We start from the raw sequence: 23,008 nt of genomic DNA on the forward strand, positions 1-23,008 counted from the left end.
GAAATGATATGTACATACCTGGTATATGGGACAAGTTTTGGGGGTAAGTTGTCTGATCTGAGACCCATTCAACCACTTCAAAAATAATTTTTCTTTGTATGTACACTTGTATTTTTAACAAAGTCATTTTTTTAATTCTACCTAAACATACTTATATTTTCTTCTTTTCTCTGGGTTGGACACTGATTTTATTTCTAAATTCATGCATATATGGTCATCAGCTATCATACACACTCCACTGAGATTTTCATCCGTTAGAGGTATATTTGTTCTTACCTGGATAACTTAGACCATGAGTTTATATTTAGATTAAAATACATACTGTACATATTATACCCAAACTCCACACTGCACTGGTGTAAGGTGTTGGCTGGTTGAAACACCAGAATACACCAATATGACACTTTACACTCAGAGGGACTATTTCAGAGTACCACAACACTTGACACATAATGAGTTTATAGTAATTATCCTGTTTCATCAGCGGTCCAGTACCAGTACAGTTTACAGGTCAGGATACTTTTAAAATGTTACACTCTGTATTGCTGTCATACATGGGTTGCTCTAGTGTTTGTAGGGTTTATCACATGTCACATTTATACACAAGTTTACATGTAGTCAATATTTACCTAACGTTCCTTGTGAAAACCTCAAACTGCAGTGTTTAGTTTTAGAGTTTTCTCATTTTTTTTCCTGCAGTATTTAAGTAATACATGATTTGAGATATAAACACCGGGTAGACATTTCATGTATCAGTTTTCCCAGGACCTAACACTGTGTGAGAAGTTTTTATGAAACCTTACATGTTAGAAACAGGAAGTTAAAAACTTTTTATTTTGCTTGATATAACTTCATATAAAGTTTGTTGTATAATGTATGTCAGTCATTTCTGTTTTTACTGGATTGGACATCAGTTGTTGAGGAATACTGTCCCTAACAGTAAGTGTATAATCTTCAGTCAGCTACCTGAAAGTGTATGTGACTGAGATGTTTGATAAATTTTTTCAGATTTCTGATCCACTGTTAATCCAAAATCTGTATATGTGAAGTAAAGTTTATGTCATTCAAGTTAGAACATATACAGAATCTGTTTTCCACTTACAAATAAATGTAGTTAGAATACACTAATTGTCCGATTCAATTCATCAAAGAAATTACTAAACAAAAAATTGTTATAGCGTGACGCAATAATCCATTTTGCTTTAGCAGTATGCAATGTCAACCCATATTATGGGATAATTTTATTATATTAAGAAAGACATATGGACACTTGTGTGAAAATCAGTTTATCACTTGAGAAAACAAATCAGATCTGTTAAGTTACTTTTCTTGAACAAGTGAAAGATTTTAAAAAGGCAATACATGTTTTATTGTTGAACATTCAGGTGAATTCTGCATGTGATAAAACAGGGTGGGCTTATAACAAGATATTAGAATAGAATTAGTTTGATTAATAATTTTACTGAACAACATTAAATATAGGTGAGCTTAAGACCAGTCATTGGCTTCTTGATAGATAAATATATCACCTGGTCTAACATATTATACATTGTCAGATTCACCAATATCAAACCCTCTAAATTTTAACTTTTGTAGATGACGTGACCAGTGCCTTATGCATCACATAAGTCCTGTGAGGAGGACCCACTGCTGACTGGCCATGGAGAATATTATCAAGCAGGGCTACCTGAAGAAGGCCAAGCCTATCGCAGCAGACAGTCCACGCTCCAGCCTTTGCTCAAGTCTCCTTCAGGTAGAACTTGTACCAAATTCAAGAAAACCAAGAACCATTTAAGCGGGTTGACAATTTGGATGAGAAATATTCATTTTTGATATAAAGATGAACCTACTGATCTTATTTGCTTTCTATAACAAGCCTTGATGCAGTATTTTTGGGTCTGTGCATACAAACCTTTGCACGGCCGCCCCAACTTATTCCAGATATGCAGCCCAGATATTCTCCCATCATTCACCGATTAGTTTTCCATTATAAAACCACTAATTTTTGTGGGGATATTGTATTTAATTAATACTTAATGTTCATTGAAGAATATGTCAACAAAATCATAAACTGTTAAAACTGACATTAATTTTATCTCTGTTGAATTTAGTGAGAGCTGTTTATCCATCAAGTGCCAACTAAGCAGTGATCATTTTGGAAAACAAAAAATGGAAATATCTGATTGTACACCTGTAACACTAGTACCAATTTATAGCTAGTTCAGACTAGTCAGGTGACCAGTACATGCTTCCTAGTTCTTTTACACGTCCAAGGGTAAACAAAAGCTATACAGCTGTCATTGCAGTGGTAAAAATTGTAGCAAATGGCTGGCATCCAGTATCTTGCCTAGAATACCATTGGGCCATGTTGCTTTTTAAAACTTCAAGTATTTTGTAACGAACAGCATCAGAATGCTGTTCACTTGAGACCTATTAAGTTTTGCAAATTCTCCAATACTCTAGAAAATCAAAAATCAAACATTTTTTGTTGGTTTTGTTTTTTTAGCTTTTTGAATCAAGTCGATGGTACATGTTCATTGTGAGAAATGGCCGACCATTCCTGGAAATTTATGAGAAGGAGCAGAGCGCATTCTCAGGGCAACCTATGACATCATATGAACTAAGCTCATGCTACAAAATTACATACACCCTCGGAAGAACGAGTAAAGCTTGGACCTTCTGTTTGTTTCTAGAAGAACGGGTCTTGGAAATAACTGCAGAATCAAGGTATCAGTCAAGATGAAATAAAAATTTACCTGTCAGGCTTCTAGCTCAGGGCAAGAGTTTTTTTACAATTCAATACAGTCTATTTTCCAAATCTCTTAATAGATTTATTTTTTGTTTTACATTTAGATTGAATTAGAATTAATTTCTAATTTTGCATTATAACCTTCTACTATTAGTTGCTGAGTGTATTAATCATGCCAAATTCTGTCAGTAGATACTCCATCCTCAGGTAAAGATCTGTTATGTGTGGTTCAAGAATCCCATCCTCAGGTAAAGATCTGAGGTATGGGGTTCAAGGATCCCATCCCCAGGTGAAGATCTGTGGTGTGGGGTTCGAGGATCCCATCCTCAGGTGAAGATCTGTTGTGTGGGGTTCAAGGATCCCATCCCCAGGTGAAGATCTGTTGTGTGGGGTTCAAGGATCCCATCCCCAGGTGAAGATCTGTGGTGTGGGGTTCAAGGATCCCATCCCCAGGTAAAGATCTGTGGTGTGGGGCTCAAGGATCCTATCCTCAGGTAAAGATCTGTGGTTCTGAGTTCAAGGATCCCATCCCCAGGTAAAGATCTGTTGTGTGGGGTTTGAGGATCCCATCCCCGGGTAAAGATCTGTGGTGTGGGGTTCAAGGATCCCATCCTCAGGTGAAGATCTGTTGTGTGGGGTTCAAGGATCTCATCCCCAGGTGAAGATCTGAGGTATGGGGTTCGGATCCTCCAGGTGAAGATCTGAGGTATGGGGTTCGGATCCTCCAGGTGAAGACCTGAGGTATGGGGTTCAAGGATCCCATCCTCAGGTTAATATTTGTAGTTGATCGCTTCCTTGGGCAAGACACTATAAATTGATTAAACAACTAAGTCACAGTCAGTTTAAGATTTTTCCAGCTATATCAAATGTTTTGTAATATTGCAGGGACCAGATGTTGGATTGGTGCCGAAATTTAGAAAGGACTTTGGTGCATTATGGAAAAATTGTAAGTTATTGGAAGAGGAGAATTTCTCATTGACTCAGTTGCACATTGAACAAATATACATATATCTATTAAAAATACCCTAGCTGTCAAGACATTTAAAAGGGAATCTTTGTATTTGATTCAAAAATACAAATGTACAGTATTTTGAAATGTCAGTACATCAGCTTATGTCATTATGAGGAGCCTTAGATTGCACTCTGTTGAATTTTCATTTGAATTTTACTACAATCCATAGCAGTTTAAAGAACTTTGACATTTAGTGAAATCTTCTATAGAACAATTAAGGAATCTTTGATATTATGAGAATAATAAAGACTAGAAAATAATGAAGGAAAAACACCAAAGTTTTGTAGAGTGTGTTAGACGGAAATGATTAAGGACCCAAAGTAGCTTAGCTGATAGGAATTTAATCTTCATGCCAGATTAGATTCAGTGATATTCACATTATATCAATTTTATTTGGCAATAACCTTATACAGTAATAAGCCCTTCTCCTGATTTTCAGTCAAAAGTAATGTCTTAGCCTATGGGTCTGTTGCAAGATAAATTCTGTAAATGAAAGTCATAGTTCCCCAGGTTGTGGGAGGTGTGGGATCTCATAGTTTCCCTGGTAGTAGGAGGTGTGGGACCTTATAGTTTCCCTGGTAGTAGGAGGTGTGGGACCTTATAGTTTCCCTGGTAGTGGGAGGTGTGGGATCTCATAGTTTCCCTGGTAGTAGGAGGTGTGGGACCTTATAGTTCCCCAGGTAGTGGGAGGTGTGGGACCTCATAGTTTCCCTGGTAGTAGGAGGTGTGGGACCTTATAGTTTCCCTGGTAGTAGGAGGTGTGGGATCTCATAGTTTCCCTGTTAGTAGGAGGTGTGGGACCTTATAGTTTCCCTGGTAGTAGGAGGTGTGGGATCTCATAGTTTCCCTGGTAGTAGGAGGTGTGGGACCTTATAGTTTCCCTGGTAGTAGGAGGTGTGGGATCTCATAGTTTCCCTGGTAGTAGGAGGTGTGGGATCTCATAGTTTCCCTGGTAGTAGGAGGTGTGGGATCTCATAGTTTCCCTGTTAGTAGGAGGTGTGGGACCTTATAGTTTCCCTGGTAGTAGGAGGTGTGGGATCTCATAGTTTCCCTGGTAGTAGGAGGTGTGGGATCTCATAGTTTCCCTGGTAGTAGGAGGTGTGGGATCTCATAGTTTCCCTGGTAGTGGGAGGTGTGGGATCTCATAATTCCCCTTGTAGTGGGAATTGAGGGATCTCATAGTTTCTCGAGTAGTGGGAGATGTGGGCTGTCATAACTTCCCTGGTAGTAGGAGGTGTGGGACCTTATAGTTTCCCTGGTAGTGGGAGGTGTGGGCTCTCACAGTTTACCTTGTAATGGGAGATGTGGAATCTCATAGCTTCCCTGGTATGGTAGTGGGAGGTATGAGATCTCAAAGTTTCCCTGGTAGTGGGAGATGTGGAATCTCATTGTTCCCCTGGTAGTGGGAGGTGTCAGATCCACAAGGTCATAGTTCCCATGTTGTTAGTAATTGTGGGGTCCAATATGTGAAACAGTGAATTTCTTAATTGATCCTGAACTTATTTGTTCCTCTAGATTCTTAGGGTGAGACTAGATCTACATGCCTTAATCCAGCAACTCTGCCCTATCCTGCAATCTTCCCCATCCCAACCAATCAAGTACAGTACCAGGTACTAACTTCATGTGATAATTTGGAATAAAGAATCCCTTGGCTGTAGTTCTACAGGACAAAACAAAAGGGTACAAGAAGGATAAATGTTGATAGCAATAGCTGTTTTCTGAAGTAAAACATTTAAACCTAATTTATAGAGCATCTTTGGGTCAATGGGAGGTGAGTAGAGCCAGGATTCAGGGCAAATTGTCAAAACACGTACTGTATTTATTCTCCACTATGCCCAAATAGGCCACACGTAACCTATGACACATTGTTATGGTTGGGTTATTTCTGGGAGGTTCAATTGATTTTGTTTGCAATTCTGTTAAATGATAATATGTAGATTTATGTGGAATTATTAACAACCATCCCTTTATTACTGGGTAAAAATAGCAGTGAAAACTAAAGAAAATGAAAGTTGATTCAGAATTTTGGATCATTAATTGTAATTAATCTAAGCCTTTCATTTGCCATTGTGCTTCGTCTGTTGTTGTCCACCATGCGCCATCCACCATCCGCCATGCCCATCAGCCATCCGCCATCCACCATGCATTAACTTTTGACATTTCAAGCTTCATCTCAAGTTCCACCAGTGCGATTGAGCTCCAACTTGCATGAAATGATCCTGAAAAACATATTTTAGATTTCTCCACCAGTTCCACTGGCACCATTGAGCGATAAATTGGTAGATATGTTCAGGAAAGGTAGCCAACAAAGTGTTGTTATTTTTCAACCCTGTCAAAACTTCAACAGAGCAGCTAATCCTGGTTTTCCTGTGCAACACTTATTTCAAACTTCTTAAGTTTCACCAGTTGGATTGAGCTCCATCTTCATTGTCAAATAAAACATAACATTTGTTACAGTTACCTACTCCTCACTAAAACTACCATCTGCATCATGGAAAACAGCTTCTTAGTAAGATTTCATTCAAAATAGAAAAAAATAACTCTTCTCCCTGCTGAAAGTTTTTGTAGTCAGATGACTGTTAAGGCCCATGGGCCTCTTGTCTTGACTTATTATACATTTTCAATGTATTTTTATCCTACTGTGAAATCATATATTTTTATGGGACACAATTTTTGAAAAAAAAATTTTCATAGAAACTTGATTTCCCTGAGAAACATAGTTCAGTAAAACCATTTTACTAATTTTTTGAACAGTTTGTTCACCAATGAATTTATGGATAAAGGAATACCCACAAAATCAACTAAAATAAATTCTCAACGAATATTTTTACAGCTGTGGAATTCAGTCAAGACAAGGCAGGCTTTTCTGTCTCTTTATCAATGGGCTCACCACAGATACAGAGCAATTTAATACAGATGCAATTTAAGATGATGCATTATAAAAAAATTGGCAGAATGTGAGTTCGATAGTACAATAGCTGGTAATACAATCAGAATGTAAAAAAAGACACACAGATGAATAGCACTTTTACTACAAATTTAGAATAAGATCACAGTAGAGTCAATAATAAATAAAACTGCATCTTAAAGCCATCTTGTTATTGTAAGTGCATGACGCTAAGAGCCTAACTTTTGAAACCTAGAAAGGGACTGAGTGAAATTTAAAAAAATCAAATTGAATATCAAAGTGGGGTGGGGCAGCTACAACAGCTTTATGACAATTGTGTCATAATATATTTTTGGTTTTCATTACAGAAACAGAGCACGGACCATGTGTATGTGGAATATCCAGTCCGGTATACACCAAAAAAAACGGGTCTGGAACAGGAAGCAGCATTAGAAGCTGGTGCATCAGCTTCAGTTCAAGATCCACAGAACCCTCAGAACCATACTGGAATACCTGAACCTACTGAGGAAGATTACCAAGACTTTCTGGAATTGATTGATCACATGAGTGATGATGATGATGATGTAGATGTTGATAGTGAAGAAACCAATTTGAAGACTGAAGCATCTAGAAACATTCCCAGTCCTCAAAGTCCTGAAGTTCCAACCAAACTTAAAGGTATCACAATTGTTCTGTTTTTTTCTGGTAAGAAATTAAAGCCATGCTTAGTGATAAGCCCACATATATGTCTCCTGCATTTCAGTGGCATCATCAAAAAAGATTATTTTATTGTCTGACTTTGAGTTTGAGTTTATGTTTTGGACAAAGGGTTAACTGTGGTTGAATAGGGGACCTTGTGAAAGATGCAGATCCCTAAAGTAATCTGGTTATCTGGCTGTCTGTCCAACCTCACTCAAGTATACTTGTTGGTTACACTCAGTTAAAGGTCTCATGTACACTTGTAGTGTGAGTCATTTTTCATAAATCACTATTCCATTTAAATTTATTTCCTAGAGCAATGAAATAAATCTTCTTCAAATTTGGTTTCATCTACAATTCTGAATTGGACCTCAATGTATAAATGCTTTTTTTAGTGACAGAATGAGCAAAAAATTGATGAATTTGAAGAATTCAAATATGAATGGACAAAAGATTGCACACCACAAGTGAAGTTCTGTTGGGTCAATTGCACTCAAACTTTACCCAATGTTACATCAAAGGAAGTGCTTGTGTGGGAGTGATTTTGGATTCTGAGGTCAAAGGTCAAGGTCACTATGAACACCGATAGAGAAATTGATTTCTTCAAAATATCTTCAGTTCTGTTTGATTGATTCCGTTCAGACTTTCTCCATTACTTCTTCACCAGAAGTGAAAGCTTTCAATCTTTTCATCTTCAGAAGTCAAAAGTCAAGATGACCCTACAGAGGTGTCCAATTCGGAATTTTTTCCACTAGCCCAAGGGCTAGTGAACCATTTTTTCTTACTAGACCTGATCAAAACCATTACCCCTACTTTTGGAATTTTTCAATTAACTCTAAATGCTGTTTTATCTTTAATAGACCATTTTCTCAACAGAATTAATTACATCTGTGTTGTTCAATAAAGCATTAAACATATATGAGTTATACTGTTTGTCTAGTTTCTGTGCAATAAGTTGACAATTAACATGAAAGAAATTAATTGATATACATTGTACATGTATACCACAGGTAAAGCGAGTCACCCTGAACTTCTACTTCTTAGATGAGTGCAGTTTATTCTTTCTCATTTTGAGTGGGTAAACCTTAAGGCAGCAAATTATACATTGGATCTGAACTATTGGTGCTAATATCAATGAAATTGTTACTCTTCTATTTCTCATAGGGAAATATATGTATTTTTATTTATATATTTCCAATATTTGAAGTATAGAGCAGACAAAACTACTGAGAAAGGTATATTTCAGAAGACAATGTTGTAAACATCTGTCAAGTATACACATCTTGTGTGATGTAACACCTATCAAAGCAGTAGCACTAAGCATGAATGATCTTGTTTCAATTTCAACAGCACCAGAATTTTTTTAATTTATAATTTAGAACCATATATCCAACAATCAGTGACATGTTCACGTACTGTCCCTTAATATATAATAAAACAAATCCAAATTATCCCTGCATATCAGTAAACTAGCACTTACATCTGGGTCACTCCTAGGCTTGAATTCTTAAATCCATCTATGACATAACCAAGCATTTGATATGACTAGATGAAGGTATTCTTTATGTTTGAGAATCTTGATGGACCAATGGAAACCACCTGTGATTGTAAAATTTTAATACTCTGACCAATGTGTACAGAAACAGTTTGGCTTGTAACACAGATTACAGATAAATTTCACTAGCCCACTGGCTAGTCAGTGTCATGGAACATCTAGCCCTCACCTGATAATCACCAGCCCGGGTGTCCGGATAGTTGAATTGAACACCCTGCCCTACTATAAAGAGGATTGGAATAATAAAAATTACACCATAATGGAATATTATTGGTGAATATTATCTATGGCACAATACAGCATAACCGACTGAAACCAGATGAGAAGTCACCTGATCAAAGGCCAAATCACTGGGCTAAAGGTCAAGGTCAAATTTGAATTATCTTCCTGGCAGCTTTTTTGATATAATGAAACAATATTGACTGAAATCAAATGAGAAAATGGCCAATAACTTGTCAGGGTCATCATGTAAAAGGGGAACACTAATTATGATACATTTCAAGCACAAATATTAATGGTCAAATGTCAACGTCAAAGACATATTTTTTTACTAAATATCTTGTTATAACTAAATGAAATGTGATTAATTGAAATCAAATGAGAAGTCACCCAAATAAAGGTCAAGGTCACTAAGTCAAAGGTGAATGTCAAATTAAAATGTTTTGTTTATATTTCAAATGAGTTAATCTGATAAGATTATTTGCTAATTCTGAATAATTAAAATTTTTCCATAGAAATATCAGAATATCACAAACCTTAGTTGTTAAGCCTCAGTTGCCATAGTGAGAGAATAGACACAAGACTAAGGTGGTTCATACATGATGGTACTGATACCAATCAAAGAAATACATATTATTTATTAAAAAACAAAGCATTTATCCACCCTAAATCTACCAATTATTCAAAAGTACAATAAAAGTAAGGAGTTTTATTTTGCTGCTTTTTAATGTGGCAATTCCCATATTCTTGTTACATTCTTTAAGAAAATTGATTATCCAAGAATGTTTTATACTTTCAGATTATGTTCAAAGTGCCCAGGGGGCTGAGGGTGGTAGCTCAGTAACTGCTGATAAAGACAGTAGTGACAATGAAATGGATACGTCGGAGGATGATTTTGTTACCCCAGACTTCTGGTTGTCCAATAAACTTCCTCCAGTACCTCGGAGATCAGACTCGCACCAATTCCACACTTCTACTAGACCATTGTCAGAACAAATCCATGCTATGACATCATCTGTACCACCTTTACCAGCCAGAGGTAGATCTTACATAGAGAAAGGACCCACATTTATCAGTAGTGCTGTTGTAAATGTTGATTCTGATTTAAGAGCACCGCCTCGAAGAAAATACCAGGAAAGTAATTTACTGGTTAAAGGATTAAATAAAACTGCATCAAAATCAGTGAGTGAAGATAATGTTTCTGTGCGTTCTCCTCTTGTCACTTCTAATGCTGATGATATAGAGGACTTGGATGATGGGTATGATAATGTTGTCGAACTTAGGAAGTCAAATTCAGATAGTGCAGCCACTGACCCTTGGGTTCGCAGCTTGGAAAACAATGATGTAAACAGTAGAAAATCTACTCTAAAAGCATACGATGATGCACAGTTGTTTGTTCATTTGCCGAGTAAGGGTGATGATTATGAGGACAATTATAGTCTTAGCACGCCTACTCCAGAAGACAACTTCAACTTTGATTGTACACAAAAGCCTGCATCACACACTTCCTCAGGTGATGAGGAGAGTGTCCTTAAAGGTAACAAACCAGATTTAGATTCTGCTGCAACTGGTGTTAAACAGATGACTTTAGGTGGGAAAGATGAAAATTATAATTTATGTGATAAAAATGCTCATGGGAAAAGTGCTTCCCCAGATGAACTAATCGCTTCAAATCTTTATGACTTTGGTAAAAGTTATGTAGTCCAAGAACCTATCAATGTAAGGGCGGAAAACATCTATGACTTTGCCCGATCTGAGAACACCCTTGTCCACACTCCAATTCCCACCTCCTCACAGTCTAGTCAGCGGTCTAATATGGTTGTCCATCCACCAACATTTCCTACTTGTGGTCGGACAGAATTCAGTGAGTTTGACTCATTGTATTCCATTCCTAAGTCTGCCAAGCCTGTAGCTGGCCTTTCAACAGAGGAAGTATTGCGTCCTGTTCGACCACCAAGACGAGTTACTCCAGAATCTGCGCCAACTTTGTATTCAGCTCCACAGAAACGAACGTCAAAGTCTCATAGTAGTTCGTCCATGGCTGATGCTGAACCTCCTGTAGCCTTGTATTCTGTACCTCAGAAAAAAGCTTCAAAGTCTCACAGTAGCTCTTCCATGGAGAATTCATGTGAAAATTCAAAGTCTTCTACAACACCTAAGACGAAATCTATGGATTCCTTCCTAGCACCAAAACCTCCATCTCTGGATACTTTACCGAGCCAAAAACCCCCTTCATTAGAAAGGGTGACCTGTCCAGTGCCACCTTCTTTAGAAACTCTACATTCTCAAAAACAGACGTCTGTGACTTCACCTAATCGGCGTAGCCCAATTTCTATGCGACCATTGCCTTCATTACCAACAAACTTTGATAGTAGTAACGATATGCAAAATAAACTGCTCTCATCAACAAAAGCAGAAAGAGCAACTTCTCCATCGCATGATGGATTTACTTTTAATTTCGTACCTGATGCTGAAACCAACTCAAAAAGCAGCACAAGTTCTTCATCTGGATCTGGTGAATCAAAGGAGGAGGATGCTGAACCGGTTTATGAGGATGCAACTGGAAGGAATTCAAACCCTCCACTGCCTCCAAAGAGAAGTTTAAGAAGGAATGCGAACCGTTCTGTTAGTGTTTACATTCCAGGCAAATCAGGCGGCACACAAACTACGAGGCTAGATCCTCCACAGAGGTCGGAGTCTGTCGACGACCAAGCCATATCTCGTCCTACAGGTATGAGATTTTTCTTTGATCATCTAGCATGCTTGAAATATGATCATGTTCGGATGATGCAGTGATAATGTATTCATCTTTCACTTAACATGGTTGTATTCCCCAGGACATGAAAAGGTAATAAGGTCACCTAGCAAACTATTGGTTTTCCTTTGGATGATTGGTTCCCCCTATAGTAAGACCTATTGAGCACTTCCATCTGGGCCAACAAGATTGCTTAGTATAAGATGAACACATTGTTTCCCAATTAGTCAAATGGGGTCATGAGGAAGTTAAAGTAAGTCTGTGAAGGCCTGTTTATAATGCATCATCCTTCATAAGAATTTCCCTATTGCTGTTCCTGTTAGTAGACCAAAAAGTCTAGTGTATAGATGGAGGGCAAACATGTATTTCTGATAACTTTGATGATTTAGTTTGATTTTCACAAAATTTGTTTACATATTTCTGGTAATTAATATGAAGTGAGAGTGTGACCCTTTTTTTGGAGCAAAGAGGCTCTTGGGTAGGAAAACTTAGTGTAGTGAAATCTAGGGGAGTTATCTCCCTTACAGCCAGACATCTGATGATATAGCAAAATAGCAGATTTTAATTTCGGGGGAAAGTTTGTCAACCACATGAAGTAAACAGAAAATAGTTCCACAACAATATTATTGTCTTATTTTATTTTAGTAAGATCTTTATAAATGTTTTTATTTCCATTCACTTATTGCTTGACTTTTCTAGTTCATACAAAATGAGTTCATAAATTCAAAAAATTACTGCATTGTACAGAGATCAAGCTTCCTTTGCACCGAACTTGACATTTACCGAATTATAAACATAGATTTTTTTGGTAAGGCCAGACAGTGAATACACATCGGGAATGTAAATAATGATGAAGAAAATGGACAGTCTGTAAGAAATCTTATCAAGAGTGAAAATGATGTCCACAGACAGATAGATATTACTACATGTTCTGCTAGTTATCACATTTCCTCCTGGTAAGTAGAATGTGATATTAAGCGGGTTTCACTGATCATCTTCTGTTGTGGTTTTTTTCTTAGACAACACAGTTACAACTGTACTGTCTTTGGATGGCATGTATGGGCCTCCCATCAGTTGCTTAGTGAAGTAGCAACCAGCTACTACATTGTCTAAGGATAACATTGACTGTTGATAACAGATTGAAAGATATCAATCAGATAAAGAGGAAGAAGTCTATTTTAAAATTTCTTCATGAGATGCAAAGATGTAATCACATCACCTTACATGGTGTCACCTGATAAACATTCAAAGTTTTCAACTAATTTAAAGCCTGTGGTACTTTTCAGTGGGAAGGCAAATGTCCCTTACAGAAAGGCAGCAGATTCGACAGTCTTCAGCTGCCATTGTTGTAGTACCTTTAAAGCAGAGTCAAGTGGATTTGCTAAATGAAGAGCAAAAATTACATGGAGTAGGACTTGATATAAGTCCAAAATCAGCACATGCAATTGCACTTATTGAAATGTTCAATGGAGTCTGGTACGTATGTATAGGTCCATTCAACTACATAATATATTGATGTCACAATAGTTTCATGTCTAATAAGGCCAAGGAAAAAATATTTCTGTTGTCTGGTAACCCGACATCAGATTTTGAGGCAATTTTTTAAAGTGGCACTGTCTAAAGCAAAATCTCTTTCAATATTAACCACATAAAATTATTTGTTAAAATGACAAAATTTGCCTTTCTACATACCTGCCCTAAATGTTTTCCAAGATGTTATAGTAAATACATATGATTTTTTGGTTAGGCAGAAATGCTTGTCAGCTAAGCGAACCCCTCAACATTGAGTATTATATCTAAGCACCTTCAGTTCACTACAGGGTAAATACAATGCGAATGTAGGATGTATAATTGGAAGCATTTGATGGAGTTTCGTTTTCAACATCTGTTTTTTTTTTTTTTCTTTTTCACTGTATTGTTCAGTTTATCCCACAGTATAAATAGTACAGACTCCTGACTTTTTTGTTTTAATATTAATCATTTGTGCCAAATGTACAGGATTGCTGGCTGGGATGGACGTCGTTTTCCAAGACTTGCTGAAAAGATCCACATTGGGGACCAGTTGATATCAGTGGAAGATGTGAGAGTGACCAGTTCAGTCCAAGCATCTAAGTTATTGAAACAGACTCAATCTCAACGTGTCACTTTTGTGGTCAAACGTCTCCCTTATGCTACCATTTTGGCTATTCGTAGGAATCACGATAGGGAGAATCTCGGTATTACCAGAGAAGGAGGTACAGCAGAGGTAAGACATCTATAAGATAAATGTCTGTATGATAAACCATAGTTCTGGTGTGTGAGGTATGTCTGTATGATAAACCATAGTTCTGGTGTGTGAGGTATGTCTGTATGATAAACCATATTTCTGGTGTGTGAGGTATGTCTGTATGATAAACCATAGTTCTGGTGTGTTTGGTATTGTCTGTATGATAAGACCATAGTTCTGGTGTGTGAGGTATATCTGTATGATAAACCATAGTTCTGTTGTGTTTGGTATTGTCTGTATGATAAACCATAGGCCTGGTGTATGATGTATTGTCTGTATGATAAACCATAGTTCTGGTGTGTTTGGTTTTGTCTGTATGATAAACCATAGTTCTGGTGTGTGAGGTACAGTTTATACGGAATTGAGACCCAAGCTTCACCCAAAGATGTCTCAGCCCAGTTCTGAACAAAATACTGTCATGCCAAGAATTGAAGAAGATTTCCAAGATTTTTCCTCTTGTGTTCCACCCCATAGGCCCTTGAAGACCCAGACCCAACATTTATGCAAAATTTGTTTGCCTTCATGCAAGGATGCTTCTGACCAAATTTGTTAATAACACCTTCTTTTCTTTGGACTGGTGATATGAAAATTGCTACATGCTTTGGAAAAGAAAATAGAGGAGGTTTATTGAAGAGGGGTTGGGGAGGATATTTTAGAATGAAAACAGCTTATTTTGTATGATTGGTTTATGTTATATACATAGATCACCTATGTGGATCCGAATGGCCTTGTGGCTAGATGTGGTCTTCCAAAGCGAGCCAAGATGGTGGATGGCGTTGGTGAATGTAACTGGATGCTTACGGAAATAAATAGTAGATCACTCAACTTCACATATAAAGGGGAGGAGGTATGTCTGAAATTCTTGAAATATGGAAAGTTTTGATAAAAAAAAAAGAACAAAGTTTTGGATAGATTTTCTGGAATTATTTCGCCCCTTTTTTCGGAATTTAAAGATATTTTAAAGCTTTTTCTATATAACTACACTGTGTGAAATTCCCAGCCTGATAAAAACAGAAATGTCTTGATGTGGTGCACTAGTATACTTTAAAGGATCGATACTTGCTCTTCTGTCATTTTGTAGAAATAGCAGATTGCTGATTGATAGTTTCTTAATTTTTTAGGTAGGTTAAACATTTTGTAAATAATGCTAGCTGAGACGTAGTGTATTATGTGTATTATTTCTCTGTGGCTGAACATTATGACATAGTACAAAAGGCACACAAGTGAATAGCACCTTTTGATACAAATATAGAGCTAGATACAGCAGAGCCAAACAATGAATTAAACTGCATCGTACAGCTGTTTTGTCCTTCAAGGACTCGTCAGTGATGCTAAGAGCCTAAATGTTAAAGCCTAGGAGCTATACTGTACGAGGAGATATAGTGACATATTGTTCAGAATGCACACATATACTTAACATATTCTTCTGAAATTACCAAATTTAGGAAAATTAAGTAATTGATTGAAATACTGTGTAGTAGGTAATATTTGTGGGAGATTATATTTTATTCAGTCATCAAAGATAGCGTGAAATTAAATACTTAGCAAACATCTGACATCAACAAAATATAAGGAAATCTGTGTTTTATGACTGTTAACATGTATACCAATGTATAGACATGTGCAAAATTCAATAAATGTGAACTAGCACAAACTGGGACAACTGCAAAATATGAGGACGCAAAATGTGAGTCAGATATTGATTAAATGAAACAACAACACACTGTGTGCTGCTATAGCCCCTCCCTATCTAGATTTTGACATTTCTTTTGATCAATTTTAATCTTGTTTAGTTGCCTTTAAGGTTTTAAAATGGAGGCGTCTAGCATCACTGATAAGTCTAAGAAAAAAAACACAGGTGTATGGCACAGTTTAAATCATTGTTTGGCTCTTCTGCATTAAGTTCTAAATATGTAATGAAATGTGCTGTTCACCTGTGTGTCTTCTGTACAATCTTCTATAACCTTTTATGTATCAATAGCAATATATTTTTTTGGCAGATTGAGAGATTGCTGAATGCTGTTGGGAGAGACATCTCGATTGTAGTACAACCTGTGGACTTTGTGAAACAAATGAAAAAACAGCTAAAAAAACTGAAGAACTACAAAGATTATCTCTACTGATTCTTCAGACTTCCTCTACAAAACCTGACATTGCAGAACCAGGAATGAAATACATACAATAGCAACTAAAAAGTGGAAACTTCACAAAGATTGCATTTTAATTGTCTTCACACCATTTCTGATGTATATCAGTAAGATTCATGCAAGTTTTTTCAGGAAGAGATTGAAGAATTTTAACTACTGACTCTTTTTATTTATATTGAATCTTTGAGCTGTTTTTGGAATTAACTTTTATGAAAGACTTCCAGGAGTAACTGACAATCTTTCAGAAGTACAAAGATTATTCTCTGGTAGTGGTCATAGTTAAATCTACAATGGAAGTTTTAAGTTAAATGTTATGTGTTGCCATAGTCAATGAAATGTGAGATAGGTTTTGTTTAAATGTTGTCTTTGAAGGTAAGAAATTATTAGAAAAAAAAGCTATATGTGAGCGACTCATCAGTCATATACTATAGATTTTGATTTGTTATATTTGAAGTGTTAAATTTATGCAAAATGTTTAAAATGCATTGTTTTTATTGACAAGATATTACCCTGTCTATGCTTTATGATAAAAAGTATTGTCAGGGCTAGTGTTTCAATACTAATTGGCTTGAGTCACAAATATTACATTTAATTGTAATTAACTCATTGAAAGATAATGATTTGAAGTTAAAGGATTCATTTAGCATTTTCAAATAGAAATGAAATTCAGAATTTGAATTCATTTAAAAGAATCTATGTGGATCGGAACTACACAATGACCAGGCTTAAAAATTACAGTATTGTATCAAATCTTGTTCATGAATATTTTAAGCTGATCATGTGACCAGTCCAGATTATATGCTGGTTTTATATGCCCATCAAAGTTCTACAGGGTGTATTATTATATATATGGAATGGTTTGTAAAATGTAATTTCATCGTTTTGATTTTGCTTTTTATTAGATGTACAACATATTGTTTGTGACTTGATAAGGCAAGAAATTATTTGGAAATAAAAGTTAATGTGGAAATATTGTTTAGCATTGGTGAAACGTACATAATATACATTCTTCATACTATAAATCTCATGTTAATGATTTGCTTTAAAGAACCTAAAACTGTTTAACTAATATGGTGTTAAAATCGATTTTAGAAGTTAATCATATTCCGATAAATCTATGAGAAGCAGAATTATAAATTCTGGTTCCCAGATTTGAAGTTCATTTTGCAGGTTGACATCATAATCTACTTCCAATAAATACTTGTGACATGTAATGTTAAAACTGAATTCAACTTGAAAATTGTAGTTCAATATGGACAGTCATTACCCATGGATGGTGTGGTAATGTAAATTTGATTTGATTAATCTTATAGATGAAAGCCACAGAAACACAATATGATAAAACACAATATTATACATGTACAGTTTTGGAGACAATATCAAGATGCTTTAATAAATGTTTAATTGAAACCATGCTAATTAAAAAGCTTTAAATGTAGTTTTGATGTTCAATTAAAAATATATTTTTTATGAATCTTTGATATAGGAGAAAGGAATGTCCTAATTTTTGTTTTTGTATTGATTTTTTTTCTTGCTTTTTGTTCTTTAGTAAGCAGAAGCATAATATGTAGATATACTGTTCTTGTAAATCATCAGCTGTTTGGTTTTTTCAAAAATTTCGATTTTCACAGCCCTCTACATAAGAACAGCTTTATAGAGTACGATATATTCCAATGTTCAGTAAGTGCCTTGTGCATTTGAAAAATGAAGTGTTGAGGCACTTATCACAAATATTTATTGGAATCTGTTTCTTTCTTCTTACCTCAAGTTGGCAGGTTTGCCTGACCATGGCCATATGAAACCAAACATTCCAACTTAAATTTTTTCTGCTTTGTTGCTTTATCTCTCATTTTCCTGTCTTTACATCTAAACTTGCACCACTTGTTTTACTATCTATTTATCAAACATCTTAGCCAGCATTTAAAAAGCATATTTATTACAACATGTATACACCATCCAAATTCTGGTGGGTTTACTAAACCACAAATACTAATAATACCAAGAAACCAGGGAAGAAATTTTCCATTAATAATTTTGTTGATGTTGTTTATTGAGAAGTTGCCCTTTGAGATGTTTTCTTGGTTTCATCATTAAAAGCAAACCCAAATTAATGGTATAAAGAGATTTTTTACATACTTTTAAACCTTTAAAGCTGATACCATTTTTATTAAACATATAAACTATTACATTAACAAATTTCCTAATTAGAGAATTATGGTATCTTTACTCAAAGAATATCATATATCTTATTTCCGAAGGACAATGACAGTAAACTGAATATATAAAAAAAATACTTTGCTGTGATTTCTTTTGCTTAAATATTATCTAAGACTGGAATTAGTCTCATTATCATCACCTGTTTTGTAACATCCTCTCTCTGGACTAGGACTAAAGATAGTCTCATTATCATACCTGTTTTGTTTTCCTCTCGCTGAGCTAGGACTAAAGATAGTCTCATTATCATATCTGTTTTATATTGTCCTATCTCTGAACTAGGGATATCTATAGTCTTATTATCATACCTGTTTTGTTTTCCTCTCTCTGAGCTAGGGCTATCTATAGTCTCATTATCATATCTGTTTTGTATTGTCCTATCTCTGAACTAGGGCTATCTATAGTCTCATTATCATATCTGTTTTGTATTGTCCTTTCTCTGAACTAGGGCTATCTATAGTCTTATTATCATACCTGTTTTGTTTTCCTCTCTCTGAGCTAGGGCTATCTATAGTCTCATTATCATATCTGTTTTGTATTGTCCTATCTCTGAACTAGGGCTATCTATAGTCTCATTATCATATCTGTTTTGTATTGTCCTATCTCTGAACTAGGGCTATCTATAGTCTCATTATCATATCTGTTTTGTATTGTCCTTTCTCTGAACTAGGGATATCTATAGTCTTATTATCATACCTGTTTTGTATTGTCCTATCTCTGAACTAGGGCTATCTATAGTCTCATTATCATATCTGTTTTGTATTGTCCTATCTCTGAACTAGGGATATCTATAGTCTTATTATCATACCTGTTTTGTATTGTCCTATCTCTGAACTAGGGCTATCTATAGTCTCATTATCATATCTGTTTTGTATTGTCCTATCTCTGAACTAGGGATATCTATAGTCTCATTATCATACCTGTTTTGTTTTCCTCTATCTGAGCTAGGGCTATCTATAGTCTTATTATCATACCTGTTTTGTATTGTCCTATTTCTGAGCTAGGACTAACAATAGTATTATCACCATATCTGTTTTGTATTGTCCTCTCTCTGAGCTAGGACTGTGTAATTTTGTTCTCTATTGATTGTTATGATAGCCTGAATAGAAATAGAATTATGAGACTTGGCATTAGTTCAGAATTCATACAGGTTTTTAACTTTTTATCCCGTAATACAGAATTTCTGACTCCTGCTATGTGACTTCATAATTTCAAAACATTCCAAAATAATAACTCAGAACTTTTCTTAATCTTCATTTGTAGAATCCTACTTATAAACCCACTTAACATGAGAACTCTGTTTATATGTAGATCAAGTTAAAAACTGCATTAAAATAAACTGTTAATCTAAGTTGAGATCAGATCCATGGATTCTCTTTTGGATAACTTCAATATCACATTCTTTCTCATGGCTGCTCTTCTCCTCAAATTTTATTTGAATTTTCTAGATCAGCATGATTATCATGATTATGAAATATGTTTGGTATGAAATAGGGCCGTTATTTACATGCTGTATTTACATGAAATATTCCTTGTGTATATGAATTGGATTTGTAGAATTGATGCTTAACTTTAAATATCCTTTGATAAAGGTATTTTCTTTCTATGATAAAATGAAATATTACAGCCATTTGTATGCTTGGTTTCAGTGTTAAAAGGCATTCCTGATTGTATTCATGTTAGCTCTTAAGTGTTGAAACATTCCTTTTGTCCAAGGATGAATGGTTTTTTAAAAGAAAATGCTTATTGAAACACAAATACAGATGAAATTTTAAAACCAAAATAATGAATTGTTCATCTTTTACTTGATCCTTGTTCTTTTTTAAAATTGATATTGCTTATGTTGTCAATATCTGTGGAATGTAATGAAAATATGGGATGCAACATTCTTGTTGACAATCATGCATAATCTAACTGAATGTTTAGTATAACAAAATATTGTGAGTTATTGTGAGGAAAATGTACATAAGCATTTCATTTCAATTTGAATTGCAGAAAACTGTGTATGTACTTTAATTTTTTTCAATCTGTCTCAAACCGAATTTTGTCAAAGGATTACATTCTGGCAACACTAATGTTTTCTTTTGGCATATATAAGTGATATCACTGCCATTTGGATTTTAGGAACAGTTTTGCCTTTAGCTTTTATTGCTTGGAATGTTTATCTGATAAAACAATGTATCATGAATTTGTATTGGTGTGTAATGGAACATGCTATTAATTACAATTATCAAAAGTGTTTTCTTTTCATATTTAAAAGCAAATAACTTTCATTTATGAAATTATGATTTTTTTTTAAAAAATATCTCCATTATAGAAACATTCATTGTTGATTGGCAATAAATCGCTCTGTGAACCACAAATCAATTTACTGAGGCATTCATAGTAAATGCCTGAAGAAATTGTAGTTGTGATATTGTGGCAGTGTTATGCTAATGTAATTACATTGTATGCTGTGGCATTCATAGGTCATGTCATTCATAAACCTATGAATGCCTAAAGAATTTTGTGGCAGTAAATTTTTGACAGTGCCATGCTTATATAATTATGAAGATTATATAAATGACTGTATTACACATATTTTTTGTGTGTTATTACTTGACATAGCAGTATCTTGAGCTACCAGTATATGCCATATTGAATTTATAATTGGAGTGTCAGAGATACATAGAGCTTACAGTATTATTTACTAGAATATAAGATTATAATCTCCCATTGCAGATTGGCAATAGATAAAATACTTTTATAGAGTAAATTGAAAATTATAAGAGTATTTGTTCATCCAGTTTTCAACAATTTTGAAAATTTACTTCCTATGCGTTTGTGTTTACTATTTAGAATATCTTACCGCCCTGTTTAGCTTTAGTTGGAAGTTAGAATATCTTACAGCCTCTGTTTAGCTTAAGCTAGTATAGATCAAACAAGCTAAAATGCATTGTGCTTTAATTCATTTAAATATGTTCAGTTTGGATTTTAGAGTATTTCCCTGAAGTTAGATATTTGAGACAGGATTACGAGCCTATTTCCCTGTATTTAGAGACATTAGACAAGATTACAATCTTATTTTCCTGTATTTAGAGACATCAGACAGGATTACGAGCCTATTTCCCTGTATTTAGAGACATCAGACAAGATTACAAGCCTATTTCCCTGTATTTAGAGATATCAGACAGGATTATGAGCCTATTTCCCTGTATTTAGAGATATCAGACAGGATTACGAGCCTATTTCCCTGTATTTAGAGATATCAGACAAGATTACGAGCCTATTTCCCTGTATTTAGAGATATCAGACAAGATTACAATCTTATTTCCCTGTATTTAGAGATATCAGACAGGATTACGAGCCTATTTCCCTGTATTTAGAGATATCAGACAAGATTACAAGCCTATTTCCCTGTATTTAGAGATATCAGACAAGATTACGAGCCTATTTCCCTGTATTTAGAGACATCAGACAAGATTACAAGCCTATTTCCCTGTATTTAGAGATATCAGACAGGATTACAAGCCTATTTCCCTGTATTTAGAGATATCAGACAGGATTACGAGCCTATTTCCCTGTATTTAGAGATATCAGACAAGATTACAATCTTATTTTCCTGTATTTAGAGATATCAGAAAGGATTACAAGCCTATTCCCTGTATTTAGAGATATCAGACAGGATTACAAGCCTATTTCCCTGTATTTAGAGACATCAGACAGGATTACAAGCCTATTTCCCTGTATTTAGAGATATCAGACAAGATTACAAGCCTATTTCCCTGTATTTAGAGACATCAGACAGGATTAAGAGGCTGTTTTGTTGTAGTTAGATATACAGCTTTTGGGAATTTTTTCTGTTTTATATATCAGAAAAGATTAAGAGACTTTTTGCTTAGGTACCAAGCAAGATTAAGTAACTATTTCCCTGTAGTAAAATAGATCAAACAAGATTAAGTAACTATTTCCCTGTAGTAAAATAGATCAAACAAGATTAAGTAACTATTTCCCTGTAGTAAAATAGATCAAACAAATATAAGTGACTATTTCCCTATAGTAAAATAGATCAAACAAGATTAAGTAACTATTTCCCTGTAGTAAAATAGATCAAACAAGATTAAGTAACTATTTCCCTGTAGTAAAATAGATCAAACAAATATAAGTGACTATTTCCCTGTAGTAAAAAATATCAAACAAATATAAGTAACTATTTCCCTGTAGTTAAATAGATCAGACCAGATTTAGTGGCTATTTCCCTTCAAAGCAAGGCTAAGACAATACACATCAGATAAGATATTTCTTAATATTGCACTAAAATTCTTTAGGGGAAGAAAGAAATTAAAGCAGATTCAAGCACCTGTGAGCTTTAAATAGTAATAATCAGTGATGATTCTTTGTTCTTTTAGTGAAATGTATATACAAAATGTGTATACATGTATGTATATGATTATACTGGTATACTTACAACTGTTTAGATTACTGTAAAGTCACAAATTTTTGTGGGGGATTTATTTTTGCTGATT

General features: G+C 35.0%; 1 protein-coding gene across 1 annotated transcript; it reads left to right on the plus strand.

Moving 5' to 3' along the window:
- The first annotated feature begins 1,660 nt into the window (after positions 1 to 1,660).
- LOC132548715 (uncharacterized) lies at positions 1,661 to 16,265 on the plus strand. Its single transcript, XM_060212597.1, has 9 exons — positions 1,661 to 1,753; positions 2,507 to 2,727; positions 3,635 to 3,695; positions 7,017 to 7,326; positions 9,921 to 11,852; positions 13,163 to 13,352; positions 13,875 to 14,121; positions 14,846 to 14,989; positions 16,143 to 16,265. Exons 1-9 carry the CDS (start codon positions 1,661 to 1,663, stop codon positions 16,263 to 16,265), a joined length of 3,321 nt encoding a protein of 1,106 aa, XP_060068580.1.
- The last annotated feature ends 6,743 nt before the right edge of the window (positions 16,266 to 23,008 follow it).

The sequence above is a fragment of the Ylistrum balloti genome, unplaced genomic scaffold (genome assembly GCF_031769215.1).
Source record: "Ylistrum balloti isolate Yb309-2 unplaced genomic scaffold, AGI_CSIRO_Ybal_v1 Utg369616, whole genome shotgun sequence".
NCBI lineage: Eukaryota > Metazoa > Mollusca > Bivalvia > Pectinida > Pectinidae > Ylistrum > Ylistrum balloti.

Excerpts from the sequence above, each read along its gene's own strand:
- LOC132548715 (XM_060212597.1), top strand. The coding sequence starts at position 1,661 with ATGGAGAATATTATCAAGCAGGGCTACCTGAAGAAGGCCAAGCCTATC. Across the intron at positions 2,728-3,634 it reads GAAATAACTGCAGAATCAAG|GGACCAGATGTTGGATTGGT; the intron begins GTATCAGTCAAG and ends GTAATATTGCAG. Across the intron at positions 11,853-13,162 it reads AGCCATATCTCGTCCTACAG|TGGGAAGGCAAATGTCCCTT; the intron begins GTATGAGATTTT and ends GGTACTTTTCAG.